The sequence below is a fragment of the Candoia aspera genome, chromosome 7 (assembly GCF_035149785.1).
Source record: "Candoia aspera isolate rCanAsp1 chromosome 7, rCanAsp1.hap2, whole genome shotgun sequence".
Lineage (NCBI taxonomy): Eukaryota > Metazoa > Chordata > Lepidosauria > Squamata > Boidae > Candoia > Candoia aspera.
In genome coordinates, this window is record NC_086159.1 from 59,010,703 (window position 1) to 59,037,702 (window position 27,000).

Here is a 27,000-nt window from a genome sequence, read left to right on the forward strand (position 1 = left end):
GCACTTCTCTGGATCCCTTCCTGAATCAAAAGAATGATCTGCTTTCCTTTCAAGCTGTTCATCACGACAGCAGCACTATCGTCTGCATCCTCATGAATCAAAATAAGATTCTCTCTTCCTGGATACGAACGGTCATAGATAATGACACCAGCAACACCTTTCTCTGGTACCACCTTGACATTCTTCTGAAAAATGCAGACTCTTCTTGCCAGAAAAGCAACCCAGTCCTCTGTATTTGTTGGTACGTGGAAGTAAATCTCCAGGCTGCAAGCATCTTCAGCTTCACCCTCTGCGATCACCAACACCCCCACCATCTTCCTGGAAGGGAGATACTTCTCCAAGAAAGCCAGATGGTTGATTTTTGGCATGATCCATTCTCTCCAATGAAGTGTTAGATTCATAGAATATACAGAACTACCTGCAACTTGTGAGCAAAACAGTTCAATCGTAAGGGAAATGCTGAACATCAGGTTCCAGCACCATAAAACCTCTCTTCCACAGTTATTGTGAAGCTTCATTCTTCCTTGAACAAATGGCAAAAGGAAAATCCAAGTGTTGGTTCACTTGAGGAAAGTACCAAGGTAATACAAAACATTTCAAACATTCTGCTAACTAGATAAAAATAACACGCAGTATGTTCACAAACACGTATCTGTAAAACTCTACTTCCCCTTAACTCCATTCCTAGGAAAAAGTGAATGCTTTTTCCCACTGCTCATACGCTTTGCCACAGTAAACTGGAACAGAGCTGCAGTCATTGTGACATCAGAACTGGCTTCAAGGGAGATTCTCTCTCAACTCATAAACACCCATTACAAGAACACAGAAAAATAAGGAAGCTTGAGATGGGCTGAACAGGCAACATAACCCTTGGCTGGCATTGTCCCACAAGTCTTTCTTGATACCTTGACTATTCTTCTGAATTCCACCAGAGGTTAGGAAAGAGAATTATTTGCTAAAAATAATTTAGCTGTGTAATTTGTGTTGTATCCACAAAACCAGGTTGTCTGTAACAGAATTATTGTAATAAGCTCCCGTTTTATTTGATGCCTTTATACTTTCCTATTGCCTTTAAACACATTTACCTTCCCTTCCTTTTCTGAGGTACTTATCCAGAACACAGCCACAAGCTTTTAGATAACTTGTACTGACACCTGCCACTTACAGGAGTGGGGGCTGTTTTTGGACAATACAGGTAGAGACACGGTATCATGTTTAATGTAAAACAGCAGCATTTATAGTCTTATTTATTGTACTCATTCAGTAGTTGTGGCAGCTTCAATCAGCTTTCCAGATTATTGAGATTACAACTCTCTAAACCACCAGCCAAAATTATGGGAGTTGTAGTTCCAACCCATTTGGAGAGTACCAGGCTGAGGAAAACCACCTAAAGCGTTTACAGAAAGGGCTTCCTGTTTTTCAAAGTTTAGAATCCCATAAAGCACACAACAGGTTTGTCTACTTAAACCAGTGTTTCTCAACCTCAGCAACTTTAGGATGTGTGAATTTCAACTTCCAGAATTCTCCAGCCAGCAACTATTTTCCTTAATAATTTTCTGAATAGATTGGCATTTTGATCAATGGTATACCTGCAATCAGTATTCTTGATTTTTGGTTCTGAATTATTAGCAAATATTTTATAATCACATTCTTGGTTGCCCCTTCAGCATCATTACACATGGCAAGTTTTGAATGTACATCATATTTTGTCTTGAAAGACCAAAATGTGATTCCCTTCCCTTAGGGAGATATTTCAGAGGAAACGCTATGTAAGTCTATAGGAAAACCCAAATTCATACAAAGCTGTGGTTCATATTTTATTTGTTGTGTATGCTTTCCCAACTGTTTCTTTACATATTCCAATATATAAAGTGGCCTTTGATAATGTTAAAGTCTAAACAAATAAGATGCAACAGATCAATTGTATCAGGTGAAAATTTAAACATACAGTTCAGCATCTTGAATATTATATAATAATCCCAAAGTGACGAAGAATGTAACAGGTAAAACCAAAGTATAGGGAGCTAAGAGTTGATGCAAACACCCAGATTATTCTAGGAAATTATGCTAAAGGCTTTTGATGGAGCTATATGTCAGAAAATGTATGCTCAATCCCTTGTCTAACACATTTAGTGCTTAGCATTTTCAATCTAGATCCAACCAAACAAAAAAGTAGGCTATGAAAAACTAAATAATTCTGCAGATCACATATAAATAGGGCCAAAAAGGAAAGATAGAAAAAGCCCCTATAAGATATTTTAGTACAAAAGATGAAACAAAACACAATTATCAATATCAAAGAATTAGACTTATTAAACGAACACTGAAGGTATGGCTTTATGCCATTCTTTAATAGTTCAAACAAATTAAAAGCCATACATTCATGGATTTCTGTGGACTCAACACATAGTGACAAATTACAATTATGCAGCAGCACATACCAGATGCAACTGTTGTACCAGAGTGGACAACATCTGGATAATAAGTAGAGTAGACCTCCAGATATTAATATGTTGCAGCTCCCATTAACTCTCGCCACTTGCTACACTGGCTAGAGCTGATTGGAGTGGGAGTTCAACCACATCTCAGAGATACATTTTGGTTTACGATCTCATATTTAATAAAGTTTGGAGGAGATTGCCCATCTGGTGCAATAATTAGCATGCTAATTAAGATTGTGGCACACGACTGGTGAGTAGAAAAATGTTTTGTCCCAGCCTGGATGTAAATGAATGTCCTGACTCCTATCTGAGCCTTTTAAAAAACTAGCCTACTTGTCTTTCTCACTTGGGCACTTTCCTGCTATGGCACTTGAGTGGCACTCAAGGCACAGAACAGTCATGTAAAGCAATGGTGAGGACAAGAAGGCTACAGCCTCGGTCATACCAACTAGAAATCACTGAGATTTTTAAAAATTCCCTCTATGTTCCCCTTTCTTATCAAGAACGCTTTCTCCTTACTCTGAAAAGTAGTAGGCTATATTGCTTGTGAGCAGAGCCCTTCCCACACTCTTATTACTTGGTCATAACAACTGAGTTATATCAACAGGTTATATTCTATGCAATTTTTTCCCACATGATACACCTGGGCCTATTCCTGAGGTTAAGCACTCTTCTAGTCTTAAGGCCTCCTTGTTTCCTCCCACGGTCTGCAAGGCAAATGATTAGAGACGAGTTATAGAGAAATGGCCTGAAAGTATCCTGAAGAATTACAGATTAAAAGTTTAGGGAAGTAAGTAAGTAAGTAAGTAAGTAAGTAAGTAAATTACTTGTTTTCCAATTAAAATAAATATTCCTCTCATAAAATCAGATGGTTTCTTTCATTGATATTTGTTCTGTGCTAATGCTACCCACACCTCCCATTTAGTAAATATTTGGCCTGTTATTTTCAGTCTTCTCAAGGAGGCTGTGGGAATAGCTACTTTGGAAATAATTCCAATAGTTTACTTTCATAAAATTGGTATTCTGGAAAATGCCCTTCCATGCAGCTTTAACTCAAAAAGTATGCAGCCACTATGCAGCACTAATTAGGAAGAATTTCTCTCCTTCTTAAATAAGTTGCTTATTGTGTGTGCTTATTGGTTTCTTATTAGAATAAATCACAGTAATCACAACAAAAAGCATTAGTTCTACGTGAGTAAGAAATACATTCTGCAAAAAGGATCTCATCCATACATCTGAGACTATTTATACACATACACACTACATAATCAGTATGTCTCTTGGGAAAGAAAAAGCAACAAAGTTTCAGATTTAGGTGGTGATGATTATAGATGTAGGGTTTTAATTAATAACCACACTGGCAATAGCCTCCAACACCTCACCATTCTCCAAGTAAGCTCTTAATTCAGTGAGGAGAGTTCTTAATTCAGTGAGGAGAATGCTCCTATATATGATCCTGAAAAGGAAAGTAGTCTTGGGAATCTGATGAAGGTAAATTATTGCATCTCTCTCAGTTCCTTTGGATAATGGCATAATTGCAAATTGGGCAAATCCCACGCTTCAGCAACCAGCGGTCAATACATCGTTTGTGGAAGATATGCCTGCAAGTTAAAATCCGGACCACCTCTCTTGGCTTGTACGTCTCTAAGCAGACCACACAAGTCTCTTCTGCCAGATCAAATTCATCCTTTTTTAACTTCCGCAATTCAAGAGAACAAACAGCTCTCCAGAGTTCTGACTTTGTCGTTTGAGATCTCCGTTCTTCATGTCTTATCATAATCTGCCCAGGAGTGCACCATATTAAGACATAAGCAACAAATGTCAAAATGAGAGAGTAAGCACACAGATATATCTTCCAGAGGCACTGAGTTGCTCCCACTTCAATTACCGCAGTAACTCGGATCCCTTCCTGAATCAAGCGAAGGATCTGCTTTCCTTTCAGGCTGCTAATCATGACAGCAGCAATCTCACCAGCATCTTCGCGAGTCAAAATGAGGGACTCTCTCTCAGCACATGAAGGGTCATAGATAATGACACCAGTAGCACCTTTCTCTGCTGCTGCCTTGACTTTATCCTTGAAAGTACAGCCTCCCCTTGCAATGAAGGCAATCCAGTCCTCTGTATTTGGTGGTATGTTAAAGTTAGTCTCCAGCCCACAGGCATCCTTAGCTTCACCTTCTGGGATCACCAACACACCCACCATCTTCTTGGAAGGCAGATTCTCTTCAAATAAAGCTGGATGATAGAGCTCTGACATGGCCCATTTCCCCCAGTGAAGCGTTAGATTCATATAATACACGGACGGGCTTGCAGCTTGGGAACCCGGTAGACTGAACATTAGGGAGAAGCCCAAAGCCAATTCCCAGCAAAGTGAGATTTTTCTTCTGCAGTGATCAAAAAGCTTCATTCCTCCTTCCAACTTTTGCAAATAGCCAGAATTAAAAAAAAAAAAAAATCCTGATGAGTTCTTCAAAATGTAGAGGCTTGGATAAGGAACATTTCTTGTCCTGGCATATTTGGGGGAGAGATTATTTGTGGGATTAGCCAATCCTTTCAACTGCCATATTAAGTGATGCACTTTCTAGTATCATAAACCAACATAAACAATGGGCCTAGCTAATTTGAATACTGCAAGCTTATTGGCTGAAATTTTAAAATTGGCCAATGCTTTGGCTCTTAAGACTAGTATAAAGCTAGGCTAATTTCATGGCCTCATTTTAGTTTTCTAGCTGCCTGGATTACTAAAATGAATTTTAAATCATTACACGCTAAACATGCTACATTTTCCATATTTATTTCATTTTCTAAATGTTTTCAGGTGACATCACCCATTGATCTTCATGCCTGAAGATAATCACTATGAATAGGATTGCAATACAACACACCATCCAAAGTTCTACCCTGCTTAAAAGTGTGGGGTTGTCTCCTTCTGTACTCAACAGATCACCAAGTAAGCTTAAAGCAGGATTTGTGAATTTCTTGTTCCCTCACCATACAGTTGCAAATAGGATTAGTCTGGAGGGGTTACACCTATCAGAATTCCTTTGAGTGTTCCTAGGAGCACTTCATTTGTAAACCAGAACTAAGTTAAACTTCCTAAACAGACACTTGATGCTTAGATATTACTGTACTCCCACAATATTTATCACATTTTAACCAGCTACAGTTCAGACTAATAGCAGTGATGCCAATGGAATAAGTTTAAGACACTCCAAGCTGAAAGACTTAATTTTCATATCCTGTCCATATCATCGTAATGCATAAATTTTCAATTATTTTTCTTATTAACAATCAGGTTAAAACTGCAAACTGGCAGATGAAGTTAAAAGTAGGGCTACCAAATCTGGGCTGCAAATTTTCTTTAGATTTCAGTTACTGTATCATTTTGCTGCCATCTAATAATTTTCTGGATTATTGTAGCCCTGTAGTGAATATAGAGAATGACCTTGAAGGACAGAGGGAAGATCCGTTGCCAAGGCCACAATAGGATGAATGAGGCTGGGCCCAGACCAAAAAAGTGGGTTATGAAAATGACTCAGACAGCCCCCACCCACAATTCTCATGAAGCTAAGAGGGAAGAAGGGAAGCACATTCAGACTTGCAAGTTTCTGTTATTGTAACCCTATAATAAAGGTAGTATTAGTACTTATAACTTTGGTTTCCTAGTCTGGTCTGCCTTGTAGGGCTAACACATTCAGCCTTTGCAAGATTCTGTTACTATAGCTGTTCTAATAAAAGTAGCTTTAGGTCTACACGGTGTCTGTTTCATAGTCTGATCTACCATATAGGGCTGATAAGCCCAGATCTAATAGCCCTAATTAATTCTTCACAGGACGTTTGCTGCACGTGAACTTTTTTTTCTCTCATAAGCCCTCCATTTATAAAGCATACTTCATTAGTTGCTGGTCTATGAGGAAAAAGTAGCATTTAGGAGGGTTACTAGTTAAGAACCTAAGGGCACAGTGGGTAAAAATGCAGTTTCAGTTTAAAACTTGTTGTTAAAAGCATAGAGCAATAGTCTGCTTTCTACTTGTAACACTAGGCTAATGCTTGAGTCTTAATCTTTAATTCTGTAAAGATGCTTACTAGTTTGTGATATTATAAAAAGGAGTGGTTGAAATCTCCTCTTGCTTTCCTCTACATCACAGTGTCAGGGCTTCCTCAGCTGAACATTAAGGTAAAGCTGATTATGTTGGGAAATGATAGGAACCAACAGAAGTAGCATATGGCATCTTTTCAAACCTTACATAAATTCTGAGCTAGCTAGAGCCCTGAACAATTTCCCCATCTCTAAATACTGCCTGAAAATGTTGTATTTGGTCAAATTGATGCCAAATTATTCTACACATTCCTCTCCAATATTACATTATTTTGAAACTTGGGATAAGAAACTTCTTATAGCTCAGTTTACTATTGTTTTATTGAAATTCATTTCATTTCATTGAAAATGTTCAGCAACACACACACGCACACCAGAAGACAGCAGTGGTGTTTAGCAGTGCCAAGTTGCAATGCCAGTGTGGCAGTCCCAAGTGACAGCAACATCAGGAAGAAGGAGTATGAGAACCTGGAGAATTACCAGGGCCTGAAGGAAGAACTGGAGAGGATGTGGAAAGTGAAGGCCAAAGTGGTCCCAGTGGTGGTGGGAGCACTTGGGGCTGTGACTCCTAAGCTGGGAGAGCAGCTCCAACAGATCCCAGGAACAATAAATAAAATAAAGGAGGAAAAAAATTAGACATATCACCAAATTCATAATGTTTGCCCAACAGCCTTGATAACTGCCCAGGGTCCCTCTTTTAGGGGAGATGGGCGGTAACAAAATTTGAATAATAAATAAACAAACAAACTTTTGTTGACAAGCAGAATCTTGAACTTCATTAAGATGAAAATGCATGGTTATAATTTACATATAAGTTATAATTTATTTTAAAGAAGTTCTGCCAGGTCCAAATCAGAAAATATGGAGAGAATAGTGCAATATAGACCTGCGTATGCTTTAGGCTTTTATGTGCAATATCTCTTTGTGATGCTATTATGAGCTGTTGCCATTCTTCTCTCTCTTTGCTTGCAAACTATCTCAACCTAAAGGAGCTACCTAAAATCACTCAAAAATAACAACAGCGATCTTATCCCAATGCTACGAATATTATTAAGAGGAAGACTGAGAAAGATGATAAATAGCTGGTGAACTCCTGGCTTCACCGCAGGATTTCCACACTCCAAGTCTCTTCTCCTATGCACCATGGTGCCCTAGACATCACTATGCCTGCAAATATTTCCCATTATGTCTGCTAGGCTCTTGGCCCCATTGAGTTTGCAAAATAACACATTATTTTTTTAAGTAAGTGGAAATCGAGCACTCTGCCAAGTCAAATAATCAGCTTTCAACACTACTTGCACAAATATTTTTAACATCCCCCCATTAAAATAGCCCTGTTTGGAAGCATGTCCATCTCGGTGTATCCATGTTGCCAAAACCCCAAAGTGCCTAATACCAAATACAAGCAAGGGATATAGAGAGCACTGAAAAAGATTGGAATCTCTTTGCCAGTTTGCCTTTTGGTAAAAGGGAGCTTCGTGCCTCCTCCTACATACCATAGCACCATTTTGTAAACAGGCCAACCTCTTGCAGCAGAAAAATGAGCCAGGTATTCCCTTTAGCTTCAAAAGATTGGGTACTCTGGTTCCAGGTACTTGGCTTTAGATCATGAACCTCTTGAAACTGAGGAGTAGCTTAGAAGAGAAGGGCAATATTGAACTTGGCAACCTGAACTTTGCTTTATTTCAGTGCATGCTCAAATATATGCAAGGACATAATAAAAAGACTAGAACTTTATTGTTAGTATTTGAAACTCAATTTTTAAATGGATTAAAAAGAACAGATTGCCTTCTCAACTTGATTTAAAGAATAATATTCTCTTTTGAAGACTAACAAACAGGTATTGTCATCTCGTACAGGCTGACAGATTCAAAGCAACAGCTGAAAAGTTATAACTAGCATAAAGGTTTTTAAGAATACAACTGAATATTAGAGTTATTTAGGTTCAGTAACTATCCATGCTATACTTTACAGCAGTGGAAAGATTAACAAACCTCTCGGTCACAGTTTAATCCCTTCAGAGTTTATACTGTAAATTTGTTTATAAAAGCTTGACATCTTAATTATGTGTCAAGCTTGACATAGCATTCATGGCAATTCAGAGAAACATCACATATACTACATTTTCCTTTATGAGCCACTGACATTTAGAGAAATATTAAATATTTAGCAGCTCAATGGTTTGTGGACACTAAAATTATAGCTTAAATATTTCTTCTTCAAATAAGAATTTTCTACAGATTTCACTTCGTACTGGTAACAATAAAGTTTTAGGAAGGCAGGCAGGCAGGCATATTTGAAACAGAGAGTACCAAGAAAGCACTGTCAGAAAAACAGATTAGTAAATGAGACTCCTCCTCCTTCCATTTGAGATTTACAAATTAGCAAGGTTACAATTCATGATTGTGTTTGGACTTGTAAACTCTATTCACCAAAGGACTTTATAAATGCCTGATTTAAGACAAGCTAGACTGGGAAGAAAACCATCATCATCATCCCAGCAGAAGACAACAGCAAACCACTTCTGTATTGCTGCCAAGAAAACTACATGGATATATCCTTGAGGTCACTAGAAGTTAAGCTTAACTTGAAGAGACAGAAACTTTACTTGTTGCTGACCCTTATAATAAATGTCTACCACAACCACAGATCCTAAGCTAGGATACACCATCTTCTGAAGCAGAACCAAGTTTAAATTTATATGTAAATCATGTTCTGTAATTCATGCTAGACCTACTTGGGTTTAGCACTACTACTTCTCAAGGTGAATTTTATCTCAGATCAAACCAATCAGTTCTCAAAGGGCATAACAGTTTGAAATAACAGAATCAAAATAAAGCATGTAATCAGTCAAATGGACTCATTCTTGGAGTCAGCCAACAGTGATCTCAATGAGGCAGAGATAAAAGAAATTGATCTCTCCTGAGATAATAGTACAGTAGCAAGTCAGAATATGATACTCCCTTGGAAGAAATTGATCAATTTTTCCAACTCTATAATGGGCAATGGTTATTATTATTACAGAAGAGAAAACCAAAATACCTAAACAAATCTAAGGTATTATTTTATTCTTTTATGATATATTAACATAAAACATTTACAGGGCTGAATTCCATGGGGATGTCCACTTTGTAATTCAGCACTACAGCTCTTAGATTAAAACACATACATTTAGGACTCCAAATTTCCCAGGATGAATTTGAACTCCAATGCTCCTTCCTAGAAATCAGTTTAGGTTTCCCCAGTAACACCACCAGACTTTCAATACTTGTTCCAAAGAAGGGGGGGGTGCCTATTAAAGAAAATATATACTAATTACATGAACAGTTCACTAAATAAATTGGGAAAAGCTAAAAATAGAGGCAAGGGCACCTAAATGCTGTAAAAATGCTGTGCTTTTAAAAAACAAATACTTGCTATCAGACTGCTTTATTTGAATTAGACTCATGTAGTCATGCCGGCCACATGACCACGGAAGTGTCTATGGACAAACGCCGGCTCTTCGGCTTTGAAACGGAGATGAGCACCGCCCCCTAGAGTCGGACACGACTGGACTTAATGTCAAGGGAAACCTTTACCTTTTACTCAGTTAGTCACTTCTCAGACTGAAGAGCATGTTTCAAGTGATATCTGGTGATAACTTCCTTTAACCTTCTCTTAAACAGACATGACAAATATTGTTTCTAACACCAGGGTTCACCAATAATACCAGGTTCCTTCTATTTCCTCCTTTGTATATATTGTGTTATGAATGTCAATACTTAGGGTTGACCTTCCATTTTTCCAAGTCATAGGACATTATATTATAAATATCTCTATTAAGATTTCAAAGACTGCCCTCTGAGATAATAGCTATTATGATCACCATGAGTAGATGGTACAGGCAGTTTTAATATCCAAATCTGGCTGCCAAAAGGTATTAGCAATGTCTAATATGAAACATTATTTCAGTTACAGTACATCGCAAAACTATGTAAGCTTATGCAATACAGAACAACCATGCATTTTTTAAACTAGCAAAACATACAGAAAAACTGCAGAGCTATGCTAATGGAACACTTTTTGGCCAACCAAGATGGTCTAAGTTGGAATATAATTGGAAATTTCATTCTGTAATATGCAACTCTGTAGAAACATCTTTCCAATAAAATGTTCATTTTCAACCACATAGCAGTTAATGAATAGTTAATGAAACATTGATTACATATAAAAGTTATTAGCAAACTTATCAGAACAATTACCACGCATTCTATAAAGTCTCAAAGACAGATTTTTCTCTGGAATTTCTCCTCCCCAGCTACTTTGGTTGTTCCTTGCTCTGTCAGAGAAAAGACACATATTCTAGCACTGCTTAAATTTTATTACTGTTTTTCCTTTAGAAAGTTACCTCAGAAGGCGGCTCACTGGGACAAATTGTGGGGGTGCTTTTTTCTTTGAGAGGTGGCAATTGTCACTTTAATGAACTCTTCTGCCATTGTGCACAGAACTAATCATAGGTTTTGAGGTCTCATTGGCAAAATGCTGCCCCAGATATGGTCCTTGAGACATCCCATATCTTTGCTGCTCTTATAAATGTCATCCATTCACTTTCACTTTGAATCTTACCAACAATGCTAAAGAAAGTTAGATCTTTCTATTTGCTTCGGTCACTATTCAATGGCTGACAAGGAACAAATTAACATGAAGAAGTAGCAAGACGTCAGAAAGGAAGTATGGGCTTGGTCATGCCTGCACTTGAGAAATGCTTGAGAGAGATGGCATGAATTTAATTCCTGAGAATGGCAGATGAAAAATAGGCAGCATCTAGGAAAATGGGCAAAAAGCCTTTTATTTTACAACATTAACTTTTAACAGAGTTTTAGTGATGATGCTTAGGAAAGGAGATAAAAACAAAACTCCTCTGTTCTTATAACGAAGATTATTTAACAAAATTGTCAGGATGCCACCTAGCATTTACAAGATTGACAGCTACTTCCCTAACAGGAGATATACACCCCTCTGTATCCAGCAGGATCTTTCTGAGGAGAAATGCTAACTTTAACATGTACAGTAGCGAAGGAAAGATCTCCCCAAAGATCTCCCCTTCCACAGGGAAAAGCTTTTGTTCTTTGAAATTTGGCTGGCAATTTTGAGGGAGAAAAGAGACAATCAAGAAGTTTTATACAGGGGCTACAAAAGATTGTTGCTGGGCCCCTGATCAAAAGTTGTGATCTACAAGAAGCTAGGGGAAAGCAATAAAAATAATGATTATGTGATAAATATCTAGTGCTTGCAAAGACATTTAGCAGGATATATGGCCCAGTCTTAACTGCTTTCTTGCTTCCTATGTGGTCTTCATAAAAAAGAAAGTGTGAAATAGCATACAATGGCCAACAGTCCCAGCATCTCCAAGCAAGTCTGTGAAAACAGAATATACTTAAATTACACAGAGATTACTTTAAATATGTCTGGAAGAAAGCAATCTTATAGTATAATAGAAGGATTATAGCAGGCAAATGGAAACTTCAAGTGTTCTACCAAGGTAGAATTCCACACTACTTCCAATCCAAATCAGCTCCACGTTTTCACTCCTTGATTTTTTATTCACTGTTACTGGTTAAAGATCAGCCTTTTGTCAAGCTCATGGTTAAAGATCAGCCTTTTGACAAGCTCATTAAGTGTCACATTTGCTGAGAGATGCTACCAGCAATAGTAAATTTGTCCAACACCATCCCAGTGGTCTTTGCTTATTATATATTAATGATGCACAAAGCTACTTTCTCCCCTTGAAGAAATGAAGCCACTCCAAAGAAAAAAGCGCATAAAGATTTTCTCTGCTGCCCATAATACAGGTAATCCTTGCTTAACCACCACTGATTTAACGATGGTTTGGACTTACGACGGTGTTGAAAAACCAACTTGCAACCAGTCCTCGCACTTACAACTGTCACAGCATCTTGCAGTCCCATTATCACCATTTTCGACCTTCCCAGCAGGCTTCTGGCAAGCAAAATCAATGGGAAACTGCACAATTCACTTAACAACCATGTGGTTTGCTTAACGACTGCAGTGATTTGCTTAACAACCACTGCAGAAAAGGTCATAAAATCAGGTTGGATTCACTTAGTGATCGCTTCATTTAGCAACTTAAATTCCGGTCCTAATTGTGATCATTAAGTGAGCACTACCTGTAAAAGGAACTTCTTGGAAGTATGAGGGACAGAGAGAAAGAATGTGCACAATACAAGTTAAATATTTATTTATTTATTCATCAAATTTTGCCACCGCCCATCTCCCCCCAGAGGAGGGACTCTGGATGGTTATATCCCTTCCCTCTCTCAAAGCAGTTTTTCTCTAAAAAGAAAAAGGAAAATAGCAAGTTTCGTTAAGCACACTTAAACATTTAATTAAAGAAAAGCAAAGAACATACAAATAGACATATTTGAAAGACAATAGAAAATTATATAATTTCAGCAAAATAATACATGTTAAGCAGGGTTTGACAAACTCCTCAAAGCATGGTAAAGTGAGGAAAAAAAAGGGATGTTTTACACAGAAAGACTAGACCAGTGTTTCTCAAACTTAGCAAGTTGAAGATGTATGGATTTCAACTCCCAGAATTCCCCAGCCAGCATGTTGGCTGGGAAATTCTGGGGAGTTGAATTCCACACATCTTAAAGTTGTGAAGGTTGAGAAACACTGGACTAGACAATGAACTTGGTTTGCTAAAATGAAATATCCAATTTGGAAATTAGAGAAAAGTTTTTGGTGCCCATAGCAAACAAGGCCTTAATGAGGCAGTTATTTCAGAGTAAACAGAAGTGTTCCAGCCACTGCAATGTAAGTTGAGGAAGCAATTATCCAGCCATGATGTTTTAAGGATTGTCTCAATCAACAGAAAACAAACTGAATCGTCTCTTCCAGACTACATTTGTTTTTTTAATCAGTCTCTTTCCTGCTCAGTGAGGTCTTAACACTGCCTCCAAAGGGGAATATGAAATAATAAGAACAGTTTTGTTTTGACAGTTACAACTGTTTCTTTGATTCTAAAGAGAATACTAACTTGTAAAGATTCTGATTTCCCACTTTGCCCTTCAGTGAAGTACCACAATGAAAAATGTAAATTGAATGAAGCTTTGCTACTACTCTCTGCCTCCAATCTCCTACCAGTAAATATCATTGCTGTCAGTGTTGCTAGTCACTAGACTATTTAAAGAAGGTAATTTGTTTTCCATTGGAGGCTATTAAAAAAATCACGTTCATTTATCTCTCTAAACTGCATAAACCAAACCCTTCTCGGCCATTATTTTTTTATGGACTTTAGCCACAGACACTTCAATTTATTTCTTTATTTGTCATGCAGTCCTATTTAGTATACAGGAAAAAAATATATTCTAAGTGGTTAATTTCAACACTTCGTTTTCAGGCATCTCTCAATCCAAGGATACAAATAATTACTACATTACTATATTGCTAAATGTACATATTTGTCAACCTGACAAAGTGAAAACTCTATTTTGGGGGTTGGACTGGGAAGTTTATGAAAGCAAAGCAAAGGATAATTAAATAATTTGCTTTGCTTTCATAAACTTCCCAATCCCACCCAACATGAGTAGAAGAATACAATAACTATTTGGAAGATTGAAGTTTTCAAGTATGATTGGGATGATTTCACCATTACTCCACCATTTCCCTCATGAACTTCAGGACAACCATTTGATATCCCATGCCATTTATTTTATACAGTAACACTCTCTAAGGAAGGCATGGAAATTGTTTGTCCTCTCCTGTGACCTTCATTCTGAGGATGGATTTTAATCACGGTCTAGCTAGTTCTAATTCAGCACTAAGAACAAAGATGCTGACGCAACAAACACCTCTATGCCCATTCTACCTTCCCTACCCATCTGCTGCTCCTCTTGTTGAAAGTGTAACAAACACATTCCTATCATTCTAAGCTTTGGTTCCAGCTGTTTTGAAGTATTAATCCCAGCACAAAGACAGGAGCTCGTTCCTTGAGCAACATAATAAAGGGCCACAGCACTAAGAAGCAAAAGGGTAAAACAAATATTCTTTGTAGAAAGGCGTAAACCAAAGTAAAATGTGAAAAGTAAAATCTTCTGTATCTGTTTCACAGCTAGATATTCTATTAACAGCTGGAATACACCAGTTGGAGAAAGCTTCTCTGATCCGAGTGTGACAAGTCTCCTTGCCGGCTTTTCAATAATTTCTTAGAATCTAGATGAACAGCGCCTGTCTATATGTTAAAACAGCCCCACATTTTCCCATGTCTCTGTGAAAAAACAAGTGTTGAAGATTTAAGAGCCACATTCAGTTTAATGAATGAATGATTTCCAGACTGAATATTTCCGCCTCTCTTATCTCTAGCGAGTTGTTCTACCTAAGAGACGTGAAGAAGATAGAACGAAGCTAACTAATCTTCACATGTGGACAAAGTATGGAAGAAAGTGATGAGCACAGGATTCATGGGGCAAAGCTTCTGCTACATACCAAACTTAGAAACAAGGATAGCTCTTCAGAAAAGACTGATTTCATGAATAAAAGTCTGGATTCCATTATAAAATAACTGAGCAAATGTTGGATAGCATTTGCTCAGTTATTTTATAAGGAAGTGTATATTTCATCAGCTGTGGAAAAGTAAAATGTTTGTGTTGTTCAGACAGATTCTAATCCAATCTCTAAGTGCCACCAAGCAAAACTCAGCAAGGATTCATACAATCAGTATTGGATTGGAATACCGGCATGCAAAAACGCAATCCTATCTATGGCTCCTACATATTAGCACAATTTCCCACATATCTAAATTAGCTATAGATATTAGAATGACAGAAGGATGATGGTCCTAACTACTAATTCTAGGAAAAGTATTATTCCTTATTCTTCTTTTTCCAATCACTGAAACAAGATTGCCTTGATACAGATTAATGCATTTATTCCAGAATTTTGGACAAACACCTATCTGCCTAATACCAGAAGCCAATGAGATTGTTTAGTCCAGACATCCAAAGAGCATCAAACCACCTATCCTTGTTTTAAGAAAACAGCCGATTTACAGATTTTAATTTAAAAATATTATTTAAAATGTTTTCACTAGGTACAGTAGCTGTCAGACTTACAAAGGCTTATGTCAAATGGGTATTTACATATACATGCCCCTTCAAAATACACTGGGAAAAAAAGTTTTACTTACTTCATAGTAACTTCGAACTGCATTACAAAAAGCTTCATCAGCCACAATCTGTGTCTCCCCATTTAGAAATGCCTGGAACCGCTCTTTCACCACTTGCAGTTGTTGTTTGTTCAGCTGAAGAAAGAAGAATACCGTTAGCAAATCCGCACATTTCTCTTTATTTCAATATTACGTTGCTTTATAAAACTGCAACAAAATTTCCCTTCTCTCCAAGTTTGCTCTTCATTCAAATTACAGATAGTCCTCGACTTAAGACCATTCGTTCAGCAACCATTCGAAGTTATGGTGGCGCTGAACGAATGGTGGTTATGGCCAGTCCTCCAAGTTCTGGCCATCCCAGCACTCCCGCAGTCACATGACCAAAATTCAGTCTCCCCCACACACGCACCCTACCCTAGCCCCTCTGCACTCACACTGCTCCTGTAATGGTTGCCTATTCTAATGGATATCAGACTCATAAGCAGGGTTTCAAAGATATCTGATTTATTGAAGAATAGCATGCAGGATGGCAAAGAAAGCTGAGAATGATGAAAGCATGCCAAATTCAAACTAAAAACCCTCGGTGCAAACGAAATCCCTCCCCCCGTAGAATCTTCTCAAGTTCACAATCCCAGGTGCTCCTAATGGTTTCTGATGGTCTGCGGGAAAAGGCCTTGAACAGATAACATAATTCCAAACACATTCCATTGTACTGATTCCATATTACAGGGCTTGGTACAAGGTCTCACAGCAGCTCCCTCCCAAACAGAAACGCGCATCAGCGCCATGGCATGTGAAACGTTACGATGTATAAACTACATTGAATCAGCGAACATGACAGCTCCAGCCACTCAAGCACCTCCATGCACACCCTTCCTGAGCCTCGCTGCGCCTCCCTCAAACCCTCATGCACCCACTCACGCCCTCCCCCACCTGGCAGCAGGCACTTACCTGCCTGTTGGCCTGGGCCTTGCTACTTCCTGCCGGCTTCCCCACTGACGTGGTTATGGGAAGCCAGTAGGAAGTTGCCTCACCTAACAACCATGGGATTTGCAACTGGGACTGCAGGGATTGCCGTTGCTAAACGATGTGGTTGCTCTTTACCACCACATCCCTTAGCAATGGAAATTCCAATCCCAGTTGCTGTAAGTCGAGGACTACTTGCATTGTTAACAACTCTTACAATGTTTTTTTCTTCAAGTTCAACTTAGTCCATTACCCATACACACTTGTTAATAAGATGTTTTTATTTAATTTTCACTCCTGTATATTGAAATAAAAACAAATCTGTTTCCTAAAATTTCCAGGACCGTTAGGGGCATATACAGAGAGCTAAAAAGGAGCCTATCCTTTCTCCTTTCCTTGGCCCTCTCCCTTGATCCCCATATCTGTTTCAGAGAGACTCCTGACTCTTCAGAACAGACCTGGGGCACCTGTGGTCTGCAAGAGGAATAGAGAATTTGATTTATCCGCATGATTTTTATTAATGGCAGCAGGTCATCCAGAACTGAAAAATTATGTAACTTTTCACTAAAATACCGATAAAAGCATAATGTTTTCTTATAAATATTAGCTGCTTACCAGCAACTAGACTTTTCTTCCTGTTTAGTCTAAATACTAAGACAGGAGAGTTTATGCCGTGAAGGTGTTATTTCTCTTCTGCAAAATGAGAACACCAATTCTCATATCAAGGTTATTAATAAGAGTGAAGCACCATACAATGTTTTTTACATCAATTCCCATTATAAACAGGAGATTCTATGTTTTAACTGCTGCACTGAATCTACAATTTCAATGCACAAACATTTCATTACAATACTACAAGCTCACTGCATAAATATTTCTAAGTTTCTTGAACCAGATGGCCGAAAAGAACCATCTCTAAAGTGGCAGCAAGCTTTTTAACCAGTCTGTAATTTTCTTATGGCAGTCTCTGTCATCTTGGATCTGGTCATTAAAATATTTTTCTGACATTTAGCGCACCTACGACAAATAAATGCTAACCCTTCTGTCCATTTCCTCTAAATAAAGCTCAGATTAAGCAAGGAAAATATTTATTTTCCTTTTGAAAATCAAACAGCACTGTTTGCTAATGAAAGCTCATTACCGTCTGTCACACTGATATTATGTTAAACAGATTCATTGTTCCCAGAAATGCTTTATGATTAGATATTGTCACTTGTTTGGCTTAAGATATTAGTTTAATCATTTACATTTTCATATTAAACTCCTAAGAACTAGCTATATCGTTGGTCTTTTCCATCCAGTAGTGTATGGCAAACCCCCCCCCCCAACAAAAAACCTGTTTCTTTTGTTGCTTTTATTCATCTTCTAAAATATAGAGATAGGCCAGTAGATGGGAAACTTCTTTGGGAGCTAAAAAGTTTCTTTTTATATTTGCAAGAGAAATGCTAATCTTGATTTCAGCTTTCAGACATAACCAAAAGTGCCCTAATGTAAGAAATGCCTGAGACTGTTGCACACAGAACCAGTTAAGAACATTATGATGCACCAGCTAAAGCTGCAAATACAAACCAGTAACGTAATAGTGAAACAGTTATCTGAATTTGGTACCCCAGGCACCAAAGTGATCATGTGGTGTATCCAAGGAAGTCTGTTCATCTCTTAAGAGTGCTAAATGTGACAGAGTGTAGTGATATAGACATTTGTGGCTACTGTAGTTGGTATTACTAATGTCCCACCCTCAATAACTAACTAGTTTCATTTCCATTGGGTGCAAATCTATCCCTCCATGAACTGCTCCAGGAATTTCACACTTACCCCAGCAAGACTATTATAACATTGGAGAAATACTGAAATACCTTGACTTATGACCACAATAGGGACCAGAAAATTTGTCATTAAGTGGTGCAGTCATTAAGTGAGGCATTACGTGACCGCACCTGGTTTCATTACATTTTTTGTGGCGGTCGTTAAGTGAATCACCCAGTTTCCCCATTGAGTTTGTTTGTCAGAAGCCAGCTGGGAAGGTCACAAATGGCAATCACATGATCCTGGGATGTCACAACCGTCGTAAATACATGCTGGTTCCAAAGTAACCAAATTTTGATCATGGGGAAAAGTGCGAGGACCGGTCGTAGCCATTTTTTTCAGCACCACTGTAACTCAAACGGTCGCTAAACGAATGATCGTAAGTTGAGGACTACTTCTAATGGAGGAATGGATTGTGAAGATGGTAGAATTTATAGAATGGCAAAGTTGACCTGTTTAGCAGGGATAAAACAACAAGTACTTTTATAAAAGACTGGTAACCTTTTATGGACTCTTTGCTGAAAATGGAAAAAAATGAAATGGTGATTTTTGGATTTGCTGATTAAAAGGGTTGAATATGGGATGCAGAAGAACTATGTGATGTAATCTTAAGAGAGGAAGGAGGAATAATAAGTTGGTTTGTAACTGCTGTAAAGAAGATCGAAAGTTGCTTCTTTAATTATCTTTTTCTTTTCTTCATTTGTACTGTTTCTCACTTTTACCTTTTTCTTAACTCTCCTTTATATATGTTATGTTTATCTTTTATTCATATAAAAATCTTCAATAAAATTATATATATAAACAGGAATTTCACACATCCCTCATTCTTTGCTTTTTCAATTGTATTTATTATAATAATATTTGGAAAATTGATTATTATTACATTCTCAGAAACAAAAAGCAAAACATTACCATCTCAGAAAGAAAAATAAAAAACATATAGGCTTTTTAATCATTTTTAACAAGAAAAATACTTTGATTTTAAGCCTTCCAAGTCCTCTCCTACTTTATTGTTAAGTTCTAAGTAAAATACTGTGTGTTCAATCCCAGAGTATCTAGATTTTTGTTGATAATAATAAAAATATAGATTTAAAAAAGCTTAATTAACATTCCAAACACATGCACTTCATCCAACCTTTTCACCAACCAAAACACACCAAACACTTTACAGTTATGACTACGGCTTGTAATACATGCAAGTATTTCAGTGAACTCACAAAGGCTACAAATATTCAATTTTTTCAAATTATGAAATAAAAAATAATCTGACCCAAATGCTAAATACTAAGACAATGTTTTTCAAACTTGGCAACTTTAATGTGTGTGGATTTCATCTCCCAGAATTCCCCAGCCAACATGGTGACTGGGGAGTTCTGGGAGTTGAAGTCCTCACATCTTCCACCAATACTTTAGCAGTGTTTTGCAAGTTGCTAAGTTTGAAAAACACTGTACTAAAGTATTGGTCTGTATCAGGGACATACCTACTGATTTTTATTCTGGGCACCTGAGTTTTGCTCTAGGGGAAAAACAGGAACTATGTATCTTAAATATGCAGTATATACATATATATATTTAAAAACCTAGCATAAGTCAGTCTATAAATCTCTGCACAGTTTCTTCAGATACATCTTTTTCTTCTATGCAATGTCTTTTTTTTTAATGAAAAAGACAACTCCCTCCAAAGGCATATCCAAAGATTGCTGCCAAATTATAATTTTCAGTGTGACAGAAGGGGAAAACAATTAAATATATTGGGAATAATATTAACAATATTTAATCAATTTAATTTAATATATACTTAATTAATCTAATCAAATTTAGTTTTTCCACTAAGCCTACTTACTCCAAAGCCAAATGCATCCCTTAGCCCCACAAAAGATTGTGCATCTCTGTTTGCACAGAAGGCTTGTCACATGCAATTTCTCCTTCAACGGAAATAAATCTCCTTCAAGCGAAGCTAAATACCTCATGGCTTACATTGGCACATTCTTGCAGTTTTCTTGGCACAATTCAGAAGTAATTTGCTACTGCCTTCTTCAAAGATGTGGGGTTTTTTTGCTTTTTGTTTTGCTTCTTCCCAGACAGTCCCCATCCAACGACTAACTAGGGCTGATTCTCCTTAGCTGAGGTTTGCTACATGCTGCCACCTAAAGGTCCATCTGATATGAAATCTATTAAATTTTAGTTGGAGAACTGGTATAGCAGTAAACAGTTCATTAATGGATATCTGCAGATATTTCAGAGCTCATTAGCTGCTTTCCCCCACACACTGAACACTTTTCCTCTGCATCTGAAAATACAAGCTCTCATTAACATAAGTGGGGAGATGAGGCTTCAGATAGATTCCACCAAAATATAATACCAGGAGTAACAACTGACGCAAGTTCTCAATGTGGCTAACAAAATGTTTTTTAAAAAATCTCATTGCTGAAATGGATACTCATCTTTGTTGAATGGCTTGAAGCACACCTGGCCACCTGCAAAGGAAATGCCCCTAATTATTGTTAAAACTGCTCTTCTGCAACCAATGAAAATGACACAATTACAGACACACACACACACACACTGAGGCTGTTTCAACAGTTCTCTTCTGCAAACTGGCATTTTGGTCTCAGAACCATCTCTGTCAGACTTGATTTCTTCACCAAGTTCTTCTAAGCCTCCTTGGTCTGACTCCAGTGAAATGGAGGACATTATAAGCTCCAAGGTCATCTTGGATCTCATATCGCATCTGTCTTGCCATTTGTTCTTCGACAAGTTATACTGTCTTTAAGCTGGAGTTCCTTTGTGCTAGTGCCCAGGAAAGGATGGTGGCTCCTATACTACCCTATTACTCCTCCCATTCCACTAGCCCATTTCTAACCTGGATCTCCTATGTAATTGAGTAGGAACGCTATAGAGAAATGACAGGACTGATGATGCACCCAGGGACAATCAGCTTATATAGACTGAAAAACATATGCCTGTTTCAGAGTAAGTTCCTTGTTCATGAACTTTTCGCACAGTACTTAAAACACCCTTTGTTTTACTATAAATTCCAGTTCTCAAAAAGCATAACTTAAACACAACAGTAAAATCAGTAGGGCAACCCCCCTTTTTTTCATCTACTATAGAACATGAAGAAAAATTAAACAGTAAGAAGAAATGTCGTATGAAGCATCTACACAAAATGTTAATGATATCTACATGATAATGTGGGGGTTGGGGGAATAGGGGGGAAATCAGTATTCTATTGGCCATTCTCTATCTATCTATCTATCTATCTATCTATCTATCTATCCATCCACCTATCATTAGTTAGAAAAATGCAATTTATTGCAGCCCTTCTATGCCTTAAGGGAATTAGATTTAAACAGCTGAGTCAGGGCACAGGAATGTAGCTTTGTTCCTTGATATTATGTTTGTGTCTGTGCACTGAATTCAAAATAGGAATGAATACTGCAAACAAAAGCAAGTCAAATCCCTACCAGTTGAAACATGATTTAGCTTCATGCAAACTACAACCCTGACTGAAGCTCACTAGTGAGCTGATCAGATAACAACTTTATAAAGTGGTCTTAAAATGCTAAGACACAAAAATACACCTCAATTAGGCTCACTGAAGTAGCCCATTTGATGAGACTAAGCACACATAAAACAACACAACACAGGCTTACAGCCTTAATAAATGAACAGTAAAAGCTTGATTCAATGATTTTCTTTCCATTGCTGAAGGTTGGCTGCAGGCATTCGCAAAGACATCTAAAAGACATCATTGTTGGTGGCTACCTTGGGGACCACTAAAACATCCTTTTTTCTTCAGCTGCTATGTCAGCAAGGAAGTGTTGATTGGGGCTGAAGCCAGAGTGGGGGAACAGAACTGCTGCTGCAGTAGCTACCATAGCATAACGCAACTAACCAACCACTTACCTAGCATCTTCACAGGATCTTCCCTCCCTGCCCCACAGCTGTTACTCCAATGTGCTGCTCACCTGACCTTCCCAGCCACTTCCTACTCTCCCTCCCTCAACTCAGCTGCCACTGCCCCAGTGTACCACCTACCCAGTCTTCTCAGCCTCCTTCTCTTGATTCACAACTGCTCACCTTTTCTTCCCAGCACACTCCCTTCTTCCCCACTCCTCTCACCAGGAACATGAAGCATGTGTATATCCCACTAGTCTACTGCTCTTCCTAGAGCTTTTCCTCCCTCCCTGCAAACTCAACCATGAAGCATGCCCAGAGGTATACCATTTTCAAAGGGAGCAGCAACCTCTGGCCAGATTTCCAGACAAGTCCATTGTTTTGCAGTGCCATCTGGGTATTTTGTTCACAGTATCCTGTCCACCAGATTGTAGTCTGCTATACTGTTTATGCTTATGACTTTTTACAATGCATATTTATGATACTGACTCCAGGATACCTTCCAATTATAGCAAATTTAACCTGTTAATCTGTCTCATATATATGTCTAGTTGAAATTCAACCAAACGTACTTTAGAAGAGTTTAAGATTAGAAATGGAACAATCCCCTTTGTGCAATTAGTGCAGAGTAGCAAAATACCTGAAAACCCAGCCAGAATAAAAATATCTATTTTCTTTTACAAAAATCTCGGGCTTGTCCACCAAGAGAAGAAAAGGTATAACATAACATGGAAGGCATGAGAGAAAAAGGTTCCTTCACATAGGTGCAAGAGAACCATGTCTCAAGGCTTTATTATAAACCTTTCGTTAACATTACAAGAAGAATTAGAAAGTAGAAAGTAACTGAAAGAGGAAGTAAGGGAAGAGGGGTATCCACAGCAGCTACAACTTTACAAAGAAAAGAACAAAGGAACTGTAAGAAAGCTGAAAAATGGATATTTCTAATTGGATATTTTCAGAGGGTGGGGTTTGGAAATCATTTCTCTAAATGCAAATAAAATAAAATTATGAATATATATTTAACTATTTAATTTATATCCTACCTGTCCTCTAGGAGCTCAAGCCAACTTACAAGATAATAACCCTGGGAGGTAGACTTGTCTGAGAATAACTGGCCCAGAGTCACCCAATGAGTTCCTGTGACTGAGGGTGGACTTAACCTTGATCTTCCCCATCCTAACCCAATAATCAGTACACCACATTGTGATTACATTTATGGCTAATAATTTACTCTATTTCTATGCCACCAGATTTCTTCTATTTGTATTTGAAGATCTAGTGACCTCTATTTACTTGGAATTGTATCTATCCAACATGACTGCTACAGTCAGCTGTTTCCCTGGACTAAATGCTTACCCCTTGTGCAGACCACAGAATGTTGTCTGAATGTTGTTCTACTAGAAGAATGGAGAAAACTGGGTTAGATACATTCCCAACCATCCCAAGGGCATGGTTGACTAGATGAATCTCAGTTTCAGTTCTCATTTGTCTATTAGATTTAGATACAAATGATTAACCTTAAGCAAGTTTTGCTATGACTTGCCCTCAAACTCCAACGCACTCCACTGTTCTTAACTGAGTTGCAAGGGTGAGAGAGGGAAGGCTTGACTGAGAAGAGGGCTGTCCAGCCAAGCAACACACCAGAAACTTCATGGAAGGTGGGAAGAGAAAAACAACTGGCCAACATGGTTCCCCTTCATCACCGTATGGATAGATTCTACAGCAGATGAAGTACAGAGTTAGAATTTATCACTATGACTAGTCCATCTAACCTAAACTGAGGCCAACAAATTAAAGACACATGGAAAATTGGGAGGAGAAATAAACATACTGTACTGGACTTACTAAAAAAAAATAAGCTCTCTCCACAATGTAGAAATGCTACTTGTTGCAGGAAAAAATATTCATGTCACCCAACTGATTTTCCAAGTTCACAGTTTCACTTAAAACACCAGTATCTTATGACTTAGTGACTGTCTACCTAGCCATCCTGAAATCCTCAACTTGCGAGTCATTAATCGTGATATAAACCCAAGAGTATTGATTTTTACTGAATACTCTAACAGCATCTTGCAATATCCTTTTGCTATGGTAAGGTGTATTTATTGATTATAATAGTAGACACATTCTTCCAGAATGAAGGGTGTATTTCTTGCATGCTCCCATTATAGCAGTTCTGTAATACATTCTCTGCATTTCACACTCCCCTGCCTATCCTGCTTTCTTTGACAAGGCAGTCCCTAGTAACTATTCTTGATTAATGTGCTACCAAAAGTCAGACCTAGTCCTAATATTAATAACATTAATTAGGTTGTCAAGAAACAGAGTCTAAAAAGTGAACCAGGCTTGTGCAATGCAGTTTTGAGATCTGCTCATTTATTAAGAATTGCAATCAATAATAAAGAAATTAGTGAAATTAAGATCGGAACTCATGAAAGTCTAATCCACAGAATAAAAAGAATGGAAAATACAAAAAAAAGATGTAAATCCACAAAACACCAAGATTAGCAAACAGTGAGAAAAATCAAGCACAATTTCAAGGAATTACTTTGAAATAGCACATTACTAATGATCTGTTTATTACATTAAAAAAGATGGCATATCTGCCTTGACTGCCTCCAAACACAGATAGATACCAGTTCAGCTCAATTTTATTACAGTCACTGACCAGTACAAGATACAATTCTATAAAGATATACACATTAGCCTTAGCTTTAAAATATGAGCCATCTGTTTTAAAAGAATTTTAAATCTGAATTTACAAGTTCCAATTAAATGTTAAAATACATTTAGATCACAATGTAAATGAGCCCCTTAATCAAATTTTAAAACAATCTTATTAATTTACACCATGACTAATATTCTATCAAATATAAGTATCTATAAAAATATAATATGTAAAATATTAAAAATAATAAAAATAATAAAAAGAGTAAAATATGATATATAAAATATGATATATAGACCACTTAAAGTTATTACAAGGGGTACATTACATTTTTCCAATCATAATCTGACGTATCTTCATAGCAGCTGTGCAGAATCTGGCTACTTGAGCCGTGACAGTTGGATGTTCATCTATAAGTAACATTTGCATATAATCTATATCTTTCCGTCTAGGGTACTTATTGATCAAAGGTAATATTAATTTACTCCTGAGCATTTTATAAAAAGGACAACGGAGAAGCACGTGGTCTGTGGTTTCTATCTCTCCATCGTTACAAGGGCACCGCCTTGCAGCTATTGGGATTTTTTTGTATCTGCCTTCCAAGACTGCAGAAGGGAGTACATGGCTTCGAGCTAGGGATAAAGCTTTCCACTGGCTAGGAATTTCGAGTTGAGAAAGGTAGTTAGCAGTATTGACAATATATTTATTATGCTCTGAGGATAGGAAGTGAGGAGCCTTCTGTAAGTCCGTTTGTCTATGTCCTTTATCCTTTGCTTCAGGGTCAATTTTGCCTGTTCATAATCCATCCTAAGAATTAAATCTGTGGAAAATCCTAGCTTTGCGAGACTAAATTCAATATCCTTTAACCAAGAGGATTGGAAGTAATCTTGAAAAATGAGTGGCACTAAACCTTGGGAATAACGCTTGAGTTTAGCCAAAGGTTCAGGGAAGCTAGACGCACTCTTGCCTCAACTTTTATCATGCCAACTTCCAATCGAAGATGAGCGTTTGACACACATTTGGGCATTTGGAGTACTGTTCTAATAAATTTTGACTGCACTCTTTCCAGAGGTGTAATGCTTGAAGTCGGAGCACCAACACAGGAAGCTAACTTTGTGAAGAAGCTGTCTCTGAACTGATATATTTAAGTTAATACAAACACAAGTAAGTACATAGAGCTAATCAACAGATTAGGGAAGTGGCAGGAGAAAAAGGAACAGAAACAGAATGCACCATGCTGAAAGCTGTTGTTCTAATAAGTGTTTTCTTCTTCTGTCCCCATTCATTTCTTCTGTCTGTCATCCACTTTTTATATGGTAACCCAAGTTGAGAACTCTAAGGATTGAAGTTCAGCACATCAGAATGGCACCCAGTTGGGGAAGGCCCTTCTAAAAAATATCATGTTCTCCTGTTTCCCCAGTGAAAGTATCTTGCTAGTTCTTGCTGAATAATTTCTCTACTTTGTCTCTTGTAATATGTATAATTTAAATGTTTTACTGAAACCAGGCCTTCTGCAACCCAGTTAAAAGGAATTCTGCTTATACCTCTTAGTATTTTGTTTAGAAATGTTTAATTTTGCCAGATCACCATCAATTCATCAATTCATAGAAGACACATACGAAACTGCATCAGCGGATGTTTCAACAAGCACAGAAGGCAAGATAATTTCTACTGTGATCAGTGCATATGAGGTACATAAATCAATCCTTCCCTGTCATTATCATAATCCAAAGAAAAATTGTTCCCCGATGTGAAAAAGCACAAAGGTGTTTTTTTGTGGTATTTATGTTTTGAATATCAACCTCATATAAAGACAACCTCCAATTTGGAGGAACATCTACCCTAGCTCTGCTTCAGTTACCTAATACAGCAGGTATGACATCAATCAATCAGTCAATCAAAATAATTGGTTTCTTCATGTAACATCATTCTTACATTTACCTGCTGGTTT

General features: G+C 37.6%; 1 protein-coding gene across 4 annotated transcripts in view; it reads right to left on the reverse strand.

Moving 5' to 3' along the window:
- Nucleotides 1–27,000, reverse strand: part of CADPS2 (calcium dependent secretion activator 2) — a 351,208-nt gene that overhangs the window by 256,167 nt on the left and 68,041 nt on the right. For all 4 annotated transcript variants that reach the window (XM_063309566.1, XM_063309564.1, XM_063309563.1 and 1 more), the window contains exon 2: nt 15,731–15,844. In XM_063309566.1, coding sequence (XP_063165636.1) covers nt 15,731–15,844 — 114 coding nt within the window. The remainder of the gene's footprint in view (nt 1–15,730; nt 15,845–27,000) is intronic.